This window comes from Zonotrichia leucophrys, chromosome 27, assembly GCF_028769735.1.
Source record: "Zonotrichia leucophrys gambelii isolate GWCS_2022_RI chromosome 27, RI_Zleu_2.0, whole genome shotgun sequence".
In the NCBI taxonomy this organism is placed as follows: Eukaryota; Metazoa; Chordata; class Aves; order Passeriformes; family Passerellidae; genus Zonotrichia; species Zonotrichia leucophrys.
Window position 1 is genome coordinate 2,725,502 of NC_088196.1, and position 20,156 is coordinate 2,745,657.

General features: G+C 40.7%; 3 protein-coding genes across 6 annotated transcripts in view; 2 read left to right on the forward strand and 1 right to left on the reverse strand.

Moving 5' to 3' along the window:
* Positions 1-2,751, forward strand: part of MPP3 (MAGUK p55 scaffold protein 3) — a 30,309-nt gene extending 27,558 nt beyond the window's left edge. Inside the window, exons 19-20 of one of the 4 annotated variants that reach the window (XR_010442906.1) lie at positions 806-1,960; positions 2,057-2,749. Coding sequence is in view for 3 of the 4 variants with exons in the window: in XM_064733751.1 (XP_064589821.1) it covers positions 806-985 (180 nt within the window). In the remaining variant the exon portion in view is untranslated. Of the gene's footprint in view, positions 1-805 lie in introns of all 4 variants that reach the window. The other 3 variants (XM_064733751.1, XM_064733749.1, XM_064733750.1) reach the window with 3 other exon arrangements.
* A 1,261-nt stretch (positions 2,752-4,012) lies between these two features.
* LOC135458575 (ras-related protein Rab-18-B-like) lies at positions 4,013-8,570 on the reverse strand. Its single transcript, XM_064733791.1, has 7 exons — positions 8,439-8,570; positions 8,313-8,368; positions 7,909-7,970; positions 7,475-7,547; positions 6,454-6,572; positions 6,111-6,177; positions 4,013-5,227 (listed from the first exon to the last, which is right to left on the reverse strand). Exons 1-7 carry the CDS (start codon positions 8,501-8,503, stop codon positions 5,052-5,054), a joined length of 618 nt encoding a protein of 205 aa, XP_064589861.1. The 5' UTR covers positions 8,504-8,570; the 3' UTR covers positions 4,013-5,051.
* Positions 8,565-18,265, forward strand: DUSP3 (dual specificity phosphatase 3). Its single transcript, XM_064733792.1, has 3 exons — positions 8,565-8,786; positions 11,682-11,908; positions 14,037-18,265. Exons 1-3 carry the CDS (start codon positions 8,665-8,667, stop codon positions 14,240-14,242), a joined length of 555 nt encoding a protein of 184 aa, XP_064589862.1. The 5' UTR covers positions 8,565-8,664; the 3' UTR covers positions 14,243-18,265.
* Positions 18,266-20,156: the final 1,891 nt, after the last annotated feature.

The following is a 20,156-nucleotide window of genomic DNA, read 5'->3' on the forward strand; positions in this document are numbered from 1 at the left end:
TAATAAATATATATATTTATGATAACCTTAACTTAGTTCACTTGGTAAGTTTTTGTGTAAACCCTCAAAAATACTGAACTTGGGACAGTATATGCACAATTTCTTTTCAGTTTTTGAGGAGTGTGATTCCCATATCTTGGGTTAAACTACATAAAATGAAGTATCACCATTTTCTGTCCCTCCTGTACCATATTTTCCCCCTTCCCTGAGGCTGTTTGCATTTTTTGGAACAGCTGCCTGTAGCATAATGCTCCTTGATCTCAGTTTTAATATCTTCAACACCTTTTCCTAATGGTAGCAGCTTTTGTTACATGTTCTCAGAGTAATGACTCATTGTGCTTTTAAAAAAAAAAAATATATATATATATGAATATATATTACAATGTATAGTAATATATATAATGCATATAATAATCTTATATGTATATTTTAATATATATTAATATATAATATTAATAAATTAATAAATGCAGCTTTGGTTACATGTTCTTAGAGTAATGACTCATTGTGCTTTAAAAAAAAAAAAAAAATATATATATATATGAATATATATTACAATGTATAGTAATATATATAATGCATATAATCATCTTATATGTATATTTTAATATATATTAATATATAATATTAATAAATTAATAAATATTAATATAATAATATATAAATAAATATTATATATTTATATATTAATGTATATAAATAGTATATATATTTTAATATATATATTAAAATAATACATACATACTTTGAAATGCTAGAAGGACATGCTGCAAATTCCATACCAATATCTTGTTTTGATCAACAGGATGAAGAACAGCAGGAAATTCTCAATTCAGCAGCATTCATTGAAGAGCAGTATGGCCATTTAATTGACACTGTGCTGGTGAAAGAAGATCTGCAGAGTGCATGTAATGAGCTGAAGAGTGTGTTGGATAAACTGAACAAGGATTCATTTTGGGTGCCAGTCAGCTGGGTTAGGTCATAGCTTGTTACCATGTTTAAAGGAAAGACTGTATAAAAATGTTCTGTAAATACATGAATTAGAAAAGGGGAGTACATTGAATTTGCTTCAAAACTGCTGGTCTTACCTAGAAGGCAATAAATAAAGATTGTATGAGGAAAGACTAACAAAGTCACAGACTGACATTGCCTTTCTGAGTCAAATTTTGAATAGCAGCTGGCATTTAGAAATTAAAACTCAGACCAAATAAGCCAGTGCAGTCTTTTACTGATATTTGCAGTGGAAATTGTGCATTTTGTTACAGTGGTGTTTCACAGAGGCTCCCACACTTCCAAAGCACTTTGTGCTCAGACACTGACAGGAAGATTTGTCCTTTGGCCACAAATTTTTGTGGCTGGATTGAAAACCTCAGAATGAAGTCTCCCTTAGGAACAAGCTCCTTCAGCTGGGTGGGAAATGTTCTTTGGAGAGAGGCTCAACAAGTTCAGCTGGCCATTGAAACATGCTTCCCTTCCCACAGAAGCATTAATTTCAAATCCTTAATTAGGCACTAAAAACTGGGCCAGCTATAGGAGGGGTTTTTATGTCCATCACATTTTCCTGTACTCCAAATTATCTTGCACAGCTCACGGGTATTGTCTGCTCATCCACAACTTACACTCACTTTCCCAGTTACAAAAGCTGAACAACCTCTGAGGGTACCTTTAATTAAATTAAAGCAAATTTAATTCAATCCTAAAACACAGATTTTTATAGTGTACATCAAAACAACTGCAAATGGTTCTAAAACAGGAGAGTTGAGAAGCTTTGGTTCTGCAAAATATCTGTGCTACCTGGTGGGCCACAGCCTTGACACCAATGGGACAGCTCCAAAAAGGGCACTCAAAGGAGGAGCCACAGGTCAAAATCATCATCCTTCCAGCATTTATGTAAAAAAAGGAGCCACAGGTCAAAATCTTCATCCTTCCAGCATTTATGTACTAAAAAGAGGAGGTACAGGTCAAAATCTTCATCCTTCCAGCATTTATGTAAAAGGAGGAGCCACAGGTCAAAATCTTCATCCTTCCAGCATTTATGTAAAAGGAGGAGCCACAGGTCAAAATCTTCATCCTTCCAGCATTTGTGACCACTTCTGTCCCAAATCTGGTAAAGGTTTCCAGAGCATCTAATTGGCCTGAAGAAGCAAACTCTTAAAGGACCTTGTAAATATTTGAGACTTGAATATAGAGTATTTTTGAGTGGTCTTAGGAAGAGGCAGAGATGATTCTGGAAGTAGCTGTGCTTTATCCCAGGGGGTGTCGGATCTCAGGATCTCAGTCCTGAGGTGCTGAGCCACCGAGACCACCTTGGGGGGCTCGGGAGTCCTGGAATGTTCCAGAAGTGTCTGGTGGCTGCACTTTGACCCTACACAGGATGAGGACAGGAGGGTTTCACCGGGGTGAATGGTGAAGGGATTGGTTAATTAGAGGGTGAGACACAGGGTTTAGGATTTCTGTACAGGGGGGTTTAGAGAAGTAAGATGGAGGAATTGGGGCGTGTCCTGTCCTTCTTCTTCTTCTTCTTCTCCTCCATCTTCTTTGGCCATGGTGGCACTTTTGGATTGGTTATTACTGAAAGTGCACCCAGCAATATGAATAAATGGTATTGGGGGAAAATGATAAATATTGTACACGTAACCATGGGTATAAAGATAGGTGGCTTTACAGAGGGCGGCACAGTGTGCTCATGGCTGGCTGCTGAGCAGAGCTCTGTCGGGCCGAAAGAAAATCTTTTAGATAAACAATTAATAAACATAAAAACCGAAAGAAGAACTGAAGCCTCTTCTCATCCTTCGATACGCGGCTGCCCCAAGGCCACCCCGGGCCCTTCCAGGCCCCTCAAACAGCCGAGATAACCGGACAAGGGGGATTTGAGGGGAGAGCATTGTGCAGGTGCATGGCAGCTGTAACTGGGCCCTGTCCTCACCTGCCTGCTGAGGTCTGATATTTCTGTGTATCAAACAAGACCTTTTGGTGTTCCTTCTATCCTAACACACAATGTTCTTCTTGTTCCATGACATTTAGCAGAACTAAAAGTTGCATATTAAAAGCACATTTCTTACACACCAGTGTCACTGAATCTACGTTATGTCAAGCCCAGAAAGTTGTGTAGAAGAATCCTCCCCATCCATCCTCTCCAAATGAGAATTTCCATGTGTGGTTCTGCCCCGTGGGCATTGAGGTTCTGTTGCCACTGCTACAAAAATAAGAATTTTTCCCTGCATTTGTCAATGCTGCAGCCTGGTGACCTCAAAAATGCTGAGGACTCCTCCACATGCAGTTCTGCAACCATGTGCTACCAAAAAGGATTCTTAGAGAAGCAATTCATGACAGATGTACCTTGATCCTGTGAAAAACCATAGGAAATTCTTCAAAAATTATTTCAGTAACAGCATTTCAAACTAAATCATTTTATGAAAATAATAAATGCCCAGATTGATCTCACCCTAGCTCTGTATTTCAGGTTACAAACTGATTTTTAGTGTCTGCAAGATATGAATAGATTCAGATTTAAGTTAAAAAGCTAAGGGTACAGCATATATAAGAATTTATTTAATTAATTTTATTTATTTAATTTATTTTTAATTTTATTTATTTATTTATTTTATTTGATTTTATTTATTTAATTTTATTTATATATACAGCATATATAAGAATTTATTTAATTAATTTTATTTATTTAATTTAGTTTTAATTTTATTTATTTGATTTTATTTATTTAATTTTATTTATATATACAGCATATAGAAAAATTTATTTAATTAATTTTATTTATTTAATTTATTTTTAATTTTATTTATTTTATTAATTTTATTTATTTAATTGATTTTATTTATTTAATTTTATTTATATATACAGCATAAATAAGAATTTATTTAAAGCAAGGTTGCTATCATATCTTAAAATATGCATGACTAGCAGTACATAAAGCTGTATGTTTGCTTTATTATCTAACATAGTCTAATAGCAGGAATATGCATTAACAAAAGCAAGGCACAAGTTACATCTGGAATTTTCATTTATTTTAATGTAAGTTAGCAAAAATACAATGTTGCCATTAAAAGTGTAAAAGACAAAAGGGTAACTTCATAGTGGGGTTGGTGACAGACTCACCCAAGTGCAAAGTCTCCCATAGGCAGCACATTTTCTGTGAAATTGAGTTTTATCAATTTCTGATAACATTTTTATCAATTCTGATAAAATCTCCAATTTTATCTGTGGTTTCTGGAAGAGGACAAGGGTTTGCAGATAATATTTTTATCAATTCTGATAAAATCTCCAATTTTATCTGTGGTTTCTGGAAGAGGACAAGGGTTTGCAGAGACTCTCAGTGACTGCAAAACCACAGCCCAGAATGATGAGTGCAGCTCACCCCTGCCCCTCAGTACAGCAATCACAGTGCCCTGCACTGTTCCTGTTAAAAGTCACATCCTCTTCCTCACAGCCCTAAAATCAACCCCTGATCCTCAGTGCAAACAGCACAGGGTCAACCTTCAGTGTCCTGCACTTCTCCTGACAATGTTAAAAGTCACATCCCTTTCATACAGCCCCAAAATTAACCAGTAACTCAGCTTACTGTCTGGGCACATGTAGCAATTTTGACTTTTTAAAACCATCCAAAATCAGGAAACTCTGTCCACTGATCAAATTCCTGCTGAGAAACTACATGAAGGTAACTTGGGTGCCTCAAAGCCTCCCATGCCATCCAAGGCAAAAGAAGCTTCTCAATAATATTCCAGAATTTAATACCAATTAATTTATGCTGAGGCAGGAATTCCAGCAAAAGTCCATGTTGAATACAGCAAAAGCACAATTCTCTAAGCAGCACTATGATTTAATAGTGAAAAATCTAAGAGCTACCAGAAAAATACCTGCAGGCAGCAGTTGTGCAAAAGGGAAGGAGAAACTGCATTTTGTTAATGAATAAAAATGTATTTTGCTAATGAGTTTGTGGTTTGCATCTGCACAACTGATGGCACAGATTGGTGCTTGGAATCCCATCCCCACCCCATTTTTTTCCCTCCACTCAGGCAGAACAGCCAGCTGTACATTTAAATAAGTGCACAGTAGGCAGCACATAACCCTTTGTGCTGCTGTGCTGAGGATTCCATGAGCTGGATTCCCTTTTTCCCTGTGCCCTTATCCCAAAGATCTGGAGTCTGCAGGATCTTTATGACCAGCTCCTCAAAGGCATGGTGCACTCCATCCTGGGTCTTGGCACTGGTCTCTGGAAAAAAATATTTTATTTTATTTTATTTTATTTTATTTTATTTTATTTTATTTTATTTTATTTTACCTTATTTTATTTTATCTTATTTGCAGGGAGTATATTCCACTTAGAAAAATGTATTTTGGGACCAGAGAGAAAATATGAGTTTTTTAATGAGTGAACTTCCTCTTCTTTTTCTCTTAAATGTACACTTAGGTTGAATAGAATAAACAGAAATACATCCCAGTCTGAAGTATCACATTTTTCCACCAAAAGAAATCCACAGTTGCCCATTTTCTCCACAATGGAGAAAAAAAATTCTTCTCAGGTTGTGACAGTAAATCTAGAAGATAATTACTCCATAACAAAGCTGAGAAAGAATACAGAGGGAATTGCATGTTGTCCCCTATGTGTTTGAATTTCTCCTAGAAATCTTCTCAAGAAACTTCCTCTTTAGAAACTCCCACCTTTATATCTTCACATTGTACATTTTATTGTAGCTCTAAGAATATTGTCTTTTATGTAGCTGCAACAGAAACTCGGAAATGAAAGCTCAGCCAAGGTCCTTGCAGACACCAGTAAGGAGGAAAATTTCAGTCTTCTGGGCTCTGAATTAAAAAATCCTGCTAGTTTCAAGAGAATATAAAATTTATGCCTGTACATCTCTGTTTCTGTAAAAAAAATCTCTGTAAATTCTCTGTTTCAGAGAAAAATGCTTCTGGTCAATGCAGAATCTGAAACCTACATCCCTGCACAGCAATTACAGCAAAAGGAATCCATATTAATTAGATATTAAAAAAAAAATAACAACAGGTTTATCAACCTATCAACCTGAAATACAATTGTACATTCATGCTTGGCAATACCAAAATAAGCATTTGAATGTGGAAGTTTTTCATACCTATAAAAAGCAGTGAGTGTTTCCTGGCAAGCTGGAGCCCTTCTTTTCTCTCCACTTCACGCTCAGGCTGCAGAGACAGATGAAGAACACAACTGAAATAAGCTACACTTGCCACTTTAAAAAATCCCCAGAAAAGCAGCACTGAAATGAGAACAAAACCTCAAAAATGACGTTTTGTTGAAAGGAAAAAATGTCTGTGATATGTAATAATCAAGTGGATTTTCCCACTCTGTAGCTCAGTGCCAGGCTGGCTGTGTTACTTACAGCACTCACCTCACATTTACACACTCTGATGAATAAATAACCCAGGGAAGAATGGAAAAGGATGCATTCCCAAACTGACCTTATCAGTTTTATTGCCAACCAACATCTTCACGGTGCTGCTGGGGGTGGTGTGCATCTCCAGCTCCTTCAGCCACCTCCCCAGTCCTGTGAAAGTGGCTTTTCTTGTAACATCATACACTGAGAACAGAGGAAAAGGAGCTGAACAGCTGTAGAGCCTTGGACAACACTTCCTTCATTGTGACAGAATTTAGTCCATCCACACTTCCTAACTACTGCCTGGAAAAAACAAAAGGTGCTAGGGAACTACAGAAAGAGGGATCAACCACACACTGCTCCCACAGCTGGAACACACTGGGCTGTGCTCCCTCAGGATTACAGAACACAAGCACCTCTGGAGGGAAAATCAGATTCTACCTGTTGGTAGCGCTGAATTAGGCCACAGAGAATATTTTAAAAAAGGCATTTTGTCAGCTAATTTTATGTATAAATACATGCACACGCTGCTGGTAAAACATGGACTGAGTTCAAAGCCGCTTTTGGGTACTGGTAACTTAATAACTGCATGTACATAAATCACTAAAGTTTAAAAATCACAGAAAGGATATTTTGTACAGCAAAGTTAAGGTTAGTCTTCACAAATCCTGGAAGGAAGAACCCCTTTGTTTTCTAATTGCTGTTGCCACACAGAAAGGGCTTTGTGTACAAACCTCAAGTTCTTACCATAATCACAACAATCACATCAATAGTTTCTGGGGGAAAAAAGAAGTAACAAAATCATGGGGAAAAGAACACAACACAACCCCTGATTAGCCTTATTACCAGAAAACCACCCATGTGATAGCTACAAAGCTAATAATTCATCCACTCAACAGCCTGCAGCATGACATCTCTGTATTTTTAATTTAAGCAATAAATTGAAGCAGCAATATTTCCTGCCTGTGGTTTTGCATACCCAGTGTTTGAGCCATAATTATTCCTCTGATTATCGTGGATAACTTCCTTCTGCAAGGACATGCACATTTAGGAGAAATAAAGCCCACAATTTCTGTAATCATTCTTTTCTTCCATTTATTTCATACCTAAAACAACCCCTTGAGCTCCTCTGTAGTAACTGGGAGTCACTGTTCTGAAACGCTCCTGTCCTGCTGTATCCTGCAGAAGGAGGGGGAAAATAACCCCAAACACACAACATCAAATACATTTATAACAACAAAAAAAGGGTATTTTAAACTAAACAAGATAAGCAAATTTAAAATTTTAACTCCTGAGCAGTAAGGAAAACATGAAATGGAAGGAAGTCCCAAACCTTGACTAAGGAAGCCTTTAGAAGTGGTTTTGTTGTCTGCAGCTCCTGCTGTACCATCACGACACTCATGAAATCTCAACGTGAGGAAGACTTCAACAAAGAGAGAGGAGGAGCAGGAAGGAAGCGAGGAAACCACAAAAAGAAGCTCCTGAAGCTTGCACACCTCTCAAAACCCAACACACCCCATCAGTGTGGAACAAAACCTACCCATATGGCCAGCTGCACTGCACGGCCCTCCACCAGCATTTTCTTCACTTTAAAATCAATACCTGAGAGGTAGAAAGGGAGGCTCGTCAGAAGGAATTGCCGAAATAGTTCAACATCCGAACACCCTGGCAGCCCTCACATCTGCACGATCCTGGCTCCGGACCCCAAAACGAAGCCCAGCAAAAAAGAGCTCAGCAAGAAGGAGCGCAGCAAGGAGGAGCGCAGCAAGGAGGAGCCCAAACAGGAATGAGCCCAGCAGGAAGAAGCCCAGCAAGAAGATTCCCAGCAGGAAAGAGCCCAGCAAGAAGGAAGGAGCCCAACAGGAACGAGTCCAGTAAGGAGCCCAAGCAGGAACAAGCCCAGCAAGGAGGAGCCCATCAGGAACGGGCGGACCCCGGGCTCACCGACGGTGGGTGTGAGGCGCGGCTCGAAGGCGCCGTCCGTGAACCTCCGCAGGAGGCTGTGGGGACAGAGAGCGCGGCCTCAGCGCGGGGCTGCGCTCGGGGCTCCCCCGCGGGCCGCTCCAGCACCTGGACTTGCCCACGCCGCTGTCCCCGAGCAGCAGCAGCTTCAGGGTGAGGCCTGCGGGCTCCATCCCGCAGCGCTCCGGGCCAGGCACCACCGCTGCTGCTGCCGCTGCGCTCCCCGAGCAGCCCCCGCTGCTCCCGGCGGTGCGGCCCCGCCTCGGAGGCGGCGGCCGGGGCCGGGCGGGGCGGGAGCGGGCCGGGCTGGAGCCGCAGCGCCAAGGGCTCGGCCATGGGCGATTTCCAGCTCTCCGTGGAGGAGCTGAACGAGCTCCTGTCTAACGGGAGCGGCTGCTACAGCCTGCCCAGCGCGCACAGCAACGAGGTGGTGCCGCGCATCCACGTGGGGAACGCGTGAGTGCGCCGGAGCGGGGGCGCGGGGCAGGCCCGGCCTGGGCGGGCACGGGGGGCGGAGGGGCCGGGCCGGGCCGGGCCGGGCCGGGCTGGGCTGGGCTGGGCTGGGCTGGGCTGGGTGGTGTGTGCGGAGGGGCCGGGCCGGGTGCGGTGTGTGGAGAGGCCGGGCCGGGCCGGGCCGAGTGCGGTGCCCGGCGGGCAGTGAGGCCGGGCCGGACCCGGTGCTGTGTGTGGAGCGGCCGGGCTGGGCCGGGTGCAGTGCCCGGAGGGTGGAGAACTCGGGCCGGGTCGAGCGCGGTGCCCGGCGGGCGGTGAGACCGGACCGGGCCGGGTCGGGCCGTGACCGTCACCGAGCAGCTCCCGGTGCTCCGAGCCCAGGGCAGCCAGGCTGCAGGACGGGATCTGCTGGATGTCAGCGGGGTTTATTTTTTACGCCACATCATGGTTTCAGTTATCCGGTCCTATCCTGCTTGTGAAAAACGCCAATCACTTGTTTTTAAAATGTTAAAAGTTGAATAGTGATAAAATGGCTATAAAAATAGTAACATAATTGGAGTAATAAAAATTTGGGCAATTTGGATTAGGATAATATGAAACAATAGAAACAAAGAGTTACAGAGGATCTGGGTACCTCTTTCTGGTCAAAAAAAGCCCGAAAAAGGACCCACGTTAACCGAGGATTAACCCTTAAAAGCATACACCTCATACATGATGCATAAATTCCATTCAAACGCAGGATTCTGTCTGGTCAGTGTCAGCTTCTTCCTCTGAATTCTGACAGCGTCGTCCTGACTGAGCGAGGCAGGAAGAAATTCGTTTCTCCTGATAATGGAGCAATAAATTCTTTCTCTGAAAGATTCAGGTGTCGTGTGGCTGCTATCTCAGTATGAGTCCTTTCTTTAGGAAAAAAGTATCCTACATAGCATAGTTTCTATTTTAACATTTTGTAATAACCTAAAACTATATTTAATACAGTACTTTAGAGAATTAATACAGCATTACTTTCTAACACAACACATATAATATTCCTTTTAATATTTGTGAAAAGCCAATCATAAATACACATTTTTCACACTGCTGATTCTCCTTCCCCTTTTTGGTCCATCTCTGTGCGCTTCTTCCTGTGAAATTGGGGATTTTTTTTTTTTTTTAAATACACTGGATCCCTGTACTTATTTTAGGTTTTTACCTCCTAAAGAAGTACAAGTCAAGATCGTAGATTGTCACTAACTTAATCATAAGGCAAACCAAATTATATTTGTTACTGCCAGGACATACACATCTAGAGATGGGACTGAAATAATTCAGTAGCCAGCCTGATGTCTGACAGCCACCATCTCCTTCATACTTGTAGTAGTTACAAAATACTAGAAGTAGTTTTATCCTGAGGAAAAAAGGAAGTCATAGCTTGCAAGCTGATTTGTGCAGTAAATAATTTAGAAATAACAATCTGTTGCCACATTCAACCATGATTTCAGGATGGGAGTTCCTGTTGATACTGAACACTCAGATACATGCTGATCTATATAATGTTAATTAAACCATATTCTCACCCTACTAAGCATAGGAACTCACCACTGAATTAACACTTTTTGGTTTGGCCTTGCTCTGTAGGATTTTTGTGTTGAAAGCAGAATTCTCCAGACACTGAAACTTCTCCCCTGGCACAGATGATGTCCTGCCAGATGGAAAATCTGTCAGCATTTGTTTGGGTAATGAAGTCTTACAAATATTTGGTTCATTGCCATAGTTGCTTGGCACAGACAGCAGAAAATGTAGAAGCTTCAGTCATGCATAAATCTTCATCTGCTTTCACTAGAATTTAAGGGGTGTGCAATCATCAGGAAGAAAGAAATTCTCAAGATGTTCATGGCCTTGAATTGCATCAAAATTGTGAGTGGATGGACTCAGAGATTCATGTAGATATAAACTGACTAATTTGGTTGTTTATTTTTTTAGATTAGTGTCTAGCCAAAAGCCCTGGATGCATTGCCATCTCACAGAAACTTATCCAGAATGATACTGCACAAATGCTTATCTGGAGCTCAGCTTAATATTAAGACCTCTTGTATCTGAAATTTATGAGTTGAGCTGTGGGGAGTTTTAAAAAAATATTTGTTTCCATATCCGGTTAAACACATACTGAAAGCTGCTTTTAAAAACAATCTGTCTGGGCTACTTCCTTTCACACAGTGTGCAGGAACTGAGTTATCCTTCAGCTAAAGGATCTCTCACATTCTGCTGCTGTTGGCCAGTGGGGCTTAGATTTTACTAGGAGACCACACAGAGTGATAAAACATGTGGGGTTTTTTATTTCCCAGGAAAGTGAGGCAAATATTGCAACTGACATAAGGAAATAATCAGACTCAGAATGAAAAGTAGTGAGATTATGGCAAAAAGGAGTCAATGCTCTCCTGATATTCCTTCATGGTTAGCTCCTCTTACTGCAGATTGCATCCCAGGGCACAAGCTGAGGTTGGTGCATGGTCACTTGTGTTACTGAGCAGGGTTGTTTAACTGCTTTTTAAATCATTTTATGTGGATAACTGTTAACCTTAGAAGTTAATGTGTTGTTATCTCCAGTATCTCCCTACTTTGGTCAGAATTTTATGTTCAGAAAGTCAGAATTTTATGCCACAGTAGGATCTAAGAGATGCAGATTCACTTTCATATGTGCATTCCTCAGTGTCAGCCAAGAAATCAGCATTCTCTCATTCTCAAGTAAGGGACCATGGCTCTGAATATTTTTGTGAATTTATAACCTGTAGCTAATTCACTTTTTGGGCATATTTGGCATCTATTAACAGAAAAATCCAAGGGTTTGGTTCTCAATACCGAAATACTGAGATGATTCACCAAATTCTAATCATGTTCTTGACACTTTTTGTCATGCAGGTTCATAGCCAAGAACATAACGAGGCTGCAGCATCTGGGGATAACCCATGTTCTGAATGCAGCAGAGGGGAAATCATTCATGCATGTGAACACTAATGCAGAGTTCTATGAAGGCTCAGGCATCAGATACCATGGCATAAAAGCTAATGATACGCAGGAGTTTAACCTCAGTCGCTACTTTGAGGAGGCAGCTGATTTTATTGACAAAGCCCTTTCCCAGAAGGATGGTAAGGCAAACTGAAATACCTTTCTACCATGTTTTCTGTGCACTGCATCGGTTTCTTAGTCATTTGCTGTTTAAAATGCTTCTTTGCTCTTATTATTCACAGAACAAGCAAGGGAAAAATTCAGATAAAGGCCCTGGATCAGGCACAAGAAGGCACAGCTTAGTCTTGTGTTTATACATGCAGGGCTCCAGTACCTGGCAAAGGGAATTCTGCAGGGGTGACTTTGAAATGAGGAGCAGCTGCTGCATCTTATTATAGTTTCTTTCTGGGAAGAGATGTTTTTACTTTTCCTTAGATATTTTTAGTTTTTATCTTCTTCTTTTCTAATAAAATATTCTTTAAAAAATAAGTTAAGGGCCTAAAAGTGGTTTAAGGACATTAGAAATTACAATTTAAAGGCAGAATTGATATAAGTAATACAAATACTGAAGAGTAGTTACATAGCCTGTTACATGGGGTTTTTTTCCAAATGTACAGTAAGAATACAGACTGTCACCTTATAGCTTTTATTACATTAAGTTATTATATTATTTTATGTCCTCTATTTCCTAGGATTGCAGGAAAGCTGAAGGTCATATTTGCAATGTTGTTTATTGCCACATTTCTCTGTAGTGTGTTTCCTCAGAGCAGAAATCCTAGGACACAGTGCAGTGGGACAGATGGTGTTTGTGTTGTCTAGCTATTTCAACATTCCAGTTATTTCTGCACATGCCTAATTTCCTTCTTGCTTCGTGACTGAGCATTGAATAGCAGGAATGAGAACTCCCACAATTCTAGAAGTTCTTTCTCCGAAATGGGTAAATGTGATGTGGGTTTTGACAGATGGAAATAAATTCTTCATCCAGTTTGGTGGAGTATGAAAAATTCTAAAAATTAAATGCAGCTATTGCAGTTAGCACTGTGACTCGCTGAAACAGGCTGCAAGAGGAGAGAAGGGTTTGCTGTGCCATGACTGTACCTGCTGAGTTTAACCTCAAAAGTTTCAGGGTCAGTAAATTCAGAGCCAATCTGGATTTGCAGCAGTTCCATTTCAGTCTGAGCAGTTGTTTACCACACCTACCACTGTTTTTTTAATGTGGTAAACAAGGAGGAGCCTTGGAGCTGGGTGATGTTGGAGTCAGGTGTAAGATTAACTGGCTACTGCAAATTATTAGTTTTGTTTGGCATTGAAGTGTGTCATCAGAAACCAGGGTGACTGTTCCATTCTCACCTGTGCTTTAATGTAGTTGTAGAATGAAAAATCTTAGCACTGTGTTAAACAGAAGCACTTTAACAGACCCTGGCCTGCTGTAACCTCTTGGATGGAACAAGCTGCATTTTGGAGAGCTGCCTGGAGTCCCACATCCCTCATTTTGGCTCTTACAGGCACACTTGGCGCCCAACGTGGGGCTCAAAGAGTCCCATGCTCTACCGGCTGACACTTGGCAAATTTTCATCCTTCCCTGCTGTGGTGTGTTCTTAAGTTCGTTAGTTTGCTCCCCCCATTTTCTGTATTACTTCCTGCTGCTACCCTGCCAGTTATGTTGCTATGGAAATGAAACTGCTCCTCCCTTGGTTTCTCTTATAAAGTGAAAGTTGTTTCCTCCTTGGGGTCAGTCAATCACTCTTTTTCTCCTCCCAGGTTTCGAGAATTTTCTTTTCTCTGGGAGTTATGGTTGGCTGTAGCCCCGGAGCCCCTCCTATGATTTATAACAGTTGGTTACTTTAGTATATCAGTTATGTTTCGTACCTCCAAATATGTATTTCTATTGGATAGCCGGGTTTCCCTGCCTTCTTCCCCCCTTTTCCCTTAAAACCCTCTCCTGCCCCTTGTTCGGGGCCATTTGCTGGGTGTTTCCCCTCCTTGTTGGTTCTTCTGTAATAAACCGACAGTTTACCCCCAGCAAGTGGTCGCCTCCTAATTCGTCTCTCACCGCGCTGCTCCGAGCTATCCCCCAGCTCAGCCCGAGGCCAAAGCCGCCGAGGGGGGCTGCTTTCTGATGCGCAGGGGCCCTGGCCTTCGCCCCTCACCAGACAGCCGGATTCCAGGGCCGTTCACGCCCCCGCGCACTTCCCAACACACATCACCTATTATTACCTTTCCCGTTGCTCTGCAGCCTAACGCTGAGCTGTGGCTGTCTCCCTGCAGGCCAGGTGCTGGTGCACTGCCGCGAGGGCTACAGCCGCTCGCCCACGCTGGTCATCGCCTACCTGATGCTGCGGCGCGGCCTGGACGTGCGCAGTGCGCTCTGCGCCGTGCGCCAGCAGCGCGAGATCGGCCCCAACGACGGCTTCCTGCGGCAGCTCTGCCAGCTCAACGAGCGCCTGCTCAAGGAGGGCAAGGTCAAGCCCTAGAGCGCAGCACCACGCTGGTTCTGTTTGCGGTTTCTCAGAGGTTTAGAGGATGGGTTCGGCGCTTTAGAGACGCGAATTTCAACCGCCCGGCTGGAATTGCTGCTTGTCTAGTGAAAGTGTCCGTCTGGAACTCTGTGATGTTTTCGAGATGGGACAAAATTGCGTCGCTGTTTGGAGCTGTTGCCATCAAGGGATGCTTGTAGAGGGGTAACTCAGCTGTCTTCACACATTTCAGAGCCCCTGCAGGTTCCATAGCCTATGTGGTTTGCGTTGACATTGAATGTGATTTGTTTAAGCTTTGTCTTTAGTTGTCTCACCAGTTCAGGAGCACATAATCACAGATTGATTCTATGCAGCTGCTTTTGTTGAAGAGCTCTGGGTGTCAGGGGCACAGACCCAAATCTGACTCCACCATGGGTTCGGGATGAACACAGTTTTATACCCTTATTATATAACTCCATATTAATTATTAAACTTACATTGTTCTATTGTATACGTTGATTTCATCCAAGCATGGATTCTTGTAATTTGATGAGCCCTTGGGGGACACTGGACTGGGACTGTCCCAGTGCCACTCCCAGTGTCCCCAGTGTCCCCATTTCCCTGTTCCCAGTGCAAACTGGAGCTGGTGGTTGGGTCCCTGGCGTCCTGCTTGGAGCTGGTGCTGAGGACAAGCCCTTGGGGACACTGGGCTGGGACTGTCCCAGTGTCCCCAGTGCCACTCCCAATCCAAAAATCCAATACATTGATTTCATCCAAGCATGGATTTTTGTAATTTCTTGTTACAAATAAACAATAATTATATCCAATTACCAAACGATCATCACATTTAACAATCGTATCATTTATCATATAGCAATCATATCTTTTATCTTGTTCATTAAATGATTATACAGCTGCAGTTTCACATGATCCATTAAAGCCTAACGTTTTCTGAGGGCCTCCCCTAACGTTTTTCCAGGCCCAGCCTTTCTTTCCAACTCCCCTGAATATCCCATGATTTTAGAAACATTTTATCCCTATATTTTCAACCAGAGCACCAGCTCCTAAAAGCCCCAACACATCCCTTCATCACTCTTAATAGGAGCACTGTAATTTCTAAAGCTTCTTTTTCATGCACACAGGTGCCTAAGGTTTGAATGTAGGAGCTTCCGGGAATGGGAAGCAAATGTACAAATGCACAGATGCATTCACTTGGAAAAGAAAGTGCATGCAGTGTTTTGTGTGGATTTATGCAGTACACAGTGTGAGAGTAAAGCCATTCAGAACCCATGCTTGATGCACACTGTGTCTCCAAGAATAGTTTTTTATCTTTTCTGTTACAATGGACATGAAATAGTCTGTTATTAAATGCTCTTTTATTTCAAGATCATAATAGAAAAAACGTCAATTGCAAATGCTGAGGGAAGAACTTGAACAAGGAAGAAATAATATTAATATTTAGAAGTGTTTGTGGTGGATATATAATATAAGTATCCTAATATAATGCCTTTCAAAGCTTGTATGGAATTACAGTGTCTTTATCTCTTCTTTGTTATCACTGTTCAATAACAGAATGGAATGACCTCACGTGCAGATTCCTTCCTTACAAAGCAGTTTGCACAAGAACACTCTTGACTTCTTGGATTGCTTGCATGGTATCATGAAATAAAAATGAGCATTGTTATGTACCACCCTGTATAGGAAATATTTACATTGTATTCAAATAAATGATGACTTGATTCTGTTTACTACAGATGAAATGAGTGTTGGGAGAGGGAGCTTTGTTTGCACTGTGCCTGACTTAGTGTGTAAATGTGTACCTGTGATTTACAGCACTGTATTCATGCCAATGATCACCTGCTGCAAATTGTTGGAATTGTTGGTTAAACCATCAGAAACCAGGGTGACTGTTCCATTCTCACCTGTGCTTTAATGTAGTTGTAGAATGAAAAATCTTAGCACTGTTTTAAACAGAAACTTTAATAGTAACACATGTGATCCCAGATGAAATTTTGTCTACTCAGGTCAGTAATCAGCAATCACAAACCATGCATGCATTGGTTTACAATCAGAAATTGTTTAGAATCAGAAATCACAAAGGCCATCCATGCATTGTTTTGCAATCAGAAATCACGAAGGCCATCCATGCATTGTTTAGAATCAGAAATCACAAAGGCCATCCATGCATTGTTTTACAATCAGAAATCACAAGGGCCATCCATGCATTGTTTTACAATCAGAAATCACAAGGGCCATCCATGCATTGTTTTACAATCAGAAATCACGAAGGCCATCCATGCATTGTTTTACAATCAGAAATCACAAAGGCCATCCATGCATTGTTTTACAATCAGAAATCACAAGGGCCATCCATGCATTGTTTTCCTGCTGATTTTGGGGTTGTGTGGTTGGAGGTGTGGGAGAGGCTCTGTACAGCAAGGTAAAGTTCTTGAAGTTCAACTCCAGAGCAGATTTTTCTGCTTGAGCTCCACTCTTGCTGTTTTTCCTTCCACAGGATGGAGCTGCCACCTCAAGGAGCCTTTTCTGTGTCGTGTCCTTCAGGTGACAGTGCAGGGACACTGCATGGTGTCACACCTCCAGTCAGTCAGTGTTCACTGCTGCCTTTGAACCAGGATGGTTCACTAATAATAAGTAGTAATCAATTCCACTACCTAATTACACACCTATTTGCTTTCTCCCATTGATCCACTTAATCAGGAGTAGATTAATTGCCTCTTCAAAATTCCTAGTTACTAATTTCATATTGTGTGAAGTAGGAGTAGTGGCTTTAGAAATAGGAATACTGGCCTTACCTTTTCTACAATGCTGACTTTTCATACTGCAGTCTAATTTATAAATTACCCTTCAAAATACTTTAAACATAGATTTTCTTTTTTCTTGTCTCACACCTTGTGTTCTTAACACCTATTTGCACTAAAAGGAAGAAAAAGGGAAATTCACACTGGATGCACTTTATCCTTCACCTGCTACTTGGAAATCAAAATTCCAGTCCATTAAAGAGCTAAGAAACCATTAGGTATTAGACCTTGTTGACCTTTAATAATCCAGACTGGTTTATTAAAATTGAGTCTGTTTACTTTATGGTGATATTTCTGTAGTTGTCACTAACAAGAAATATTGAAAATCAAAACAGGGGAATCTGTTCTTATATTCAAGATAATTTTTACTTCTTGGGACACTGGTCACTCTTATGGAAACTCTGGCCCATTTGTCTCAGTATAACAAAACTGATTTAGCAAATGTTTTGCAATATGAGAGTGGAGAGGCATAAGTAAAACGATGTTATAAATTGTTTTTAAAATTGAGACAGTGTATCATATTTAAAATTACTGATAGGCAACTCAGCAACAAAACCATTTCTGCTTTTAGAGCAGGCTAAAAATAGCTGAAATGTCAGAGCCCGGCTCCATTAATGGATCATGGCCTTCCTCTGAGTCCTGCTCTCCAAGTACATCACGCTGCAAATTCCTCTGCCCATTTCAGCTGGCCAGGAAGGTCTTGTGTGTCTCTAACCCACAGTGATATGCTGTATACTGCATTTCTCTTCCTGATTGTAGAAGGAAAGATTACATAAAACATGGGAATGAGAGATTTCTTTCCTTGTAATATGAAATTGAGAATGTATTGGGAAAAATAGAGCTTTTTATTGGTCTGTAATTGCTGAGCACCTGCCCTTTGCTGTGAGATCTTCCTTACAAGAATGCTGATTTAGGGAGGTACATTTGGAAAGAACTGTTTGTTGCAAACAGCAACACTCTGATGCCAGAAGCAGAACTTTTTACCTAATTTTATTTTTTATGTTAGCTCTGCTAGTTTACTATGATGTTTTTAGCACAGAGATTATCTAGTGGAATCTTAGTTTAGCACAGAAATTTCTCCTAAAATTACTTTCTGGGCTTCACCAAAGAGTCAAACTAGAAATAGAACAAGCCTGAGAGGTGTCTTTTAACGATTTGCTGGTGAGAATTAGTTGTAGTTATTTATTAATTTATTCTGCAAATAAATCCTGGAAATAAGCAAGTGTTGGTTGTGTGTTTTAATTGCAGTTGCTGCGGGCTGGTGCTGCTGGCTGGCTGACTCACCAGGTGGAGCTGCAGGCTCGTTCTGCCTCCCTGGAGAGCCATCCCTGGCTCCTGAGCTGTGCTGGGCTGTGAATCCAGGGAATTCTTACCACTGGAAAGGACAAGCCACCGGAATGACTTAGCAGTGTCTGGTGGAAAATAATAAAAATCAAAATTTTGTCTTCTTGCGGGAGATGACACCACAGCATTCAGACTTTATTCACTCTGTGACATTGCAGAATTCTTCTGAGGCAGCTGGAAGTTGATTGGGAAAGGCTGCAGCATGGAAAAAAACCCCGAAAAACAAACAGCTGTTTGAGAAGCAAAGTTCATGTCAAAACAGAATAATGATCATGTCAAATTTCAGAATTTTGATCATGTCAAAACCAGAATTGCTGGGCAGTGTGTGAAGTTTGTGCACAGAGAAGCTGGAATTGCACCTGCACAGCTTTGGGCTGGGATGCTGAGCACAACCCTCAGGGGCAGGGGTGGGCAGGGGAGCACCTGGAGCTGGAATGACTGAGGAATTTCAGGAGATGGAATGACTGAGGAATTTCAGATGGAATGACTGAGGAATTTCAGGAGATGGAATGACTGAGGAATTTCAGATGGAATGACTGAGGAATTTCAGGAGATGGAATGACTGAGGAATTTCAGGAGCTGGAATGACTGAGGAATTTCAGGAGATGGAATGACTGAGGAATTTCAGGAGATGGAATGACTGAGGAATTTCAGGAGCTGGAATGACTGAGGAATTTCAGATGGAATGACTGAGGAATTTCAGGAGATGGAATGACTGAGGAATTTCAGGAGATGGAATGACTGAGACAATTTCTGGAGATGGAATGACTGAGGCAATTTCACGAGATGGAATGACTGAGGAATTTCAAGAAATGGAATGACTGAGGAATTTCAGGAGATGGAATGACTGAGGAATTTCAGATGGAATGACTGAGGAATTTCAGGAACTGCTTTAGCTGTGCCTGAATTGCAGGGTTCAATGCCAGTGTTTCAAGAGTTTCATTAACAAGGCACAAAATGGCCAACAATCTCTTGTTACAAGGCCTTTTAAGACTAAACTATCCAATTAAGAACTGACACCTAGATTATTTTCCCTTTTAACCCAATAACTGATCACTCAAAGTCTGCAACGTGGATTTTCCTGTCCAATTACAAAATACCACCCAAACCCATGGAGTAGAAGGTAAAGGAGAGCAACCAGTCTCCACCCTAAAGCCTCCATTTTGCTTCATATTTATTTCCAATTAAGAACTGACACTTAGATTATTTTCCCTTTTAACCCAATAACTGATCACTCAAAGCTGCAATATGGACTTTTCTGTCCAGTTACAAAAAATCACCCAAAGCCATGGAGAAGAAGGAAAAATAAGGTAAAGAAGAACAGCCAGTCTACACCCTAAAACCTCCATCTTGCTTATAAATAATAAATATTACCTCAATAATAAATATTACCTCAATAATAAATATTACCTCAATATTTATTTCTATATTCTAAATATATTTAGGATATATTTATTTCTAATATAATAGAATTTATTATATTTAATTATAATATAATAATTTTATTATTATAAATAATTACTATTTATTTCTAATATAATATAATTTATTATCTTTACTTATAATATAATAAATGTATTATTATAAATAATTATCATATTAATTTCTATATGTTAGAAAATATTTCTATAAATATATAAATATTTATAGAATATTTATTTCTATAGTCGAAATATTTAGAATATTTACTCTATTATATACATGGATAATATATATATAATTATCTATATACATTTAGATATATTTATTTCTAAATAAAATTTTAGAAA

Excerpts from the sequence above, each read along its gene's own strand:
- DUSP3 (XM_064733792.1), top strand. The coding sequence starts at position 8,665 with ATGGGCGATTTCCAGCTCTCCGTGGAGGAGCTGAACGAGCTCCTGTCT. Across the intron at positions 8,787-11,681 it reads CGCATCCACGTGGGGAACGC|GTTCATAGCCAAGAACATAA; the intron begins GTGAGTGCGCCG and ends TTTGTCATGCAG. Across the intron at positions 11,909-14,036 it reads AGCCCTTTCCCAGAAGGATG|GCCAGGTGCTGGTGCACTGC; the intron begins GTAAGGCAAACT and ends GTCTCCCTGCAG.
- LOC135458575 (XM_064733791.1), bottom strand. The coding sequence starts at position 8,503 with ATGGAGCCCGCAGGCCTCACCCTGAAGCTGCTGCTGCTCGGGGACAGC. Across the intron at positions 8,369-8,438 it reads AGCGGCGTGGGCAAGTCCAG|CCTCCTGCGGAGGTTCACGG; the intron begins GTGCTGGAGCGG and ends CTGTCCCCACAG. Across the intron at positions 5,228-6,110 it reads ACACTCACTGCTTTTTATAG|AGACCAGTGCCAAGACCCAG; the intron begins GTATGAAAAACT and ends ATTTTTTTCCAG.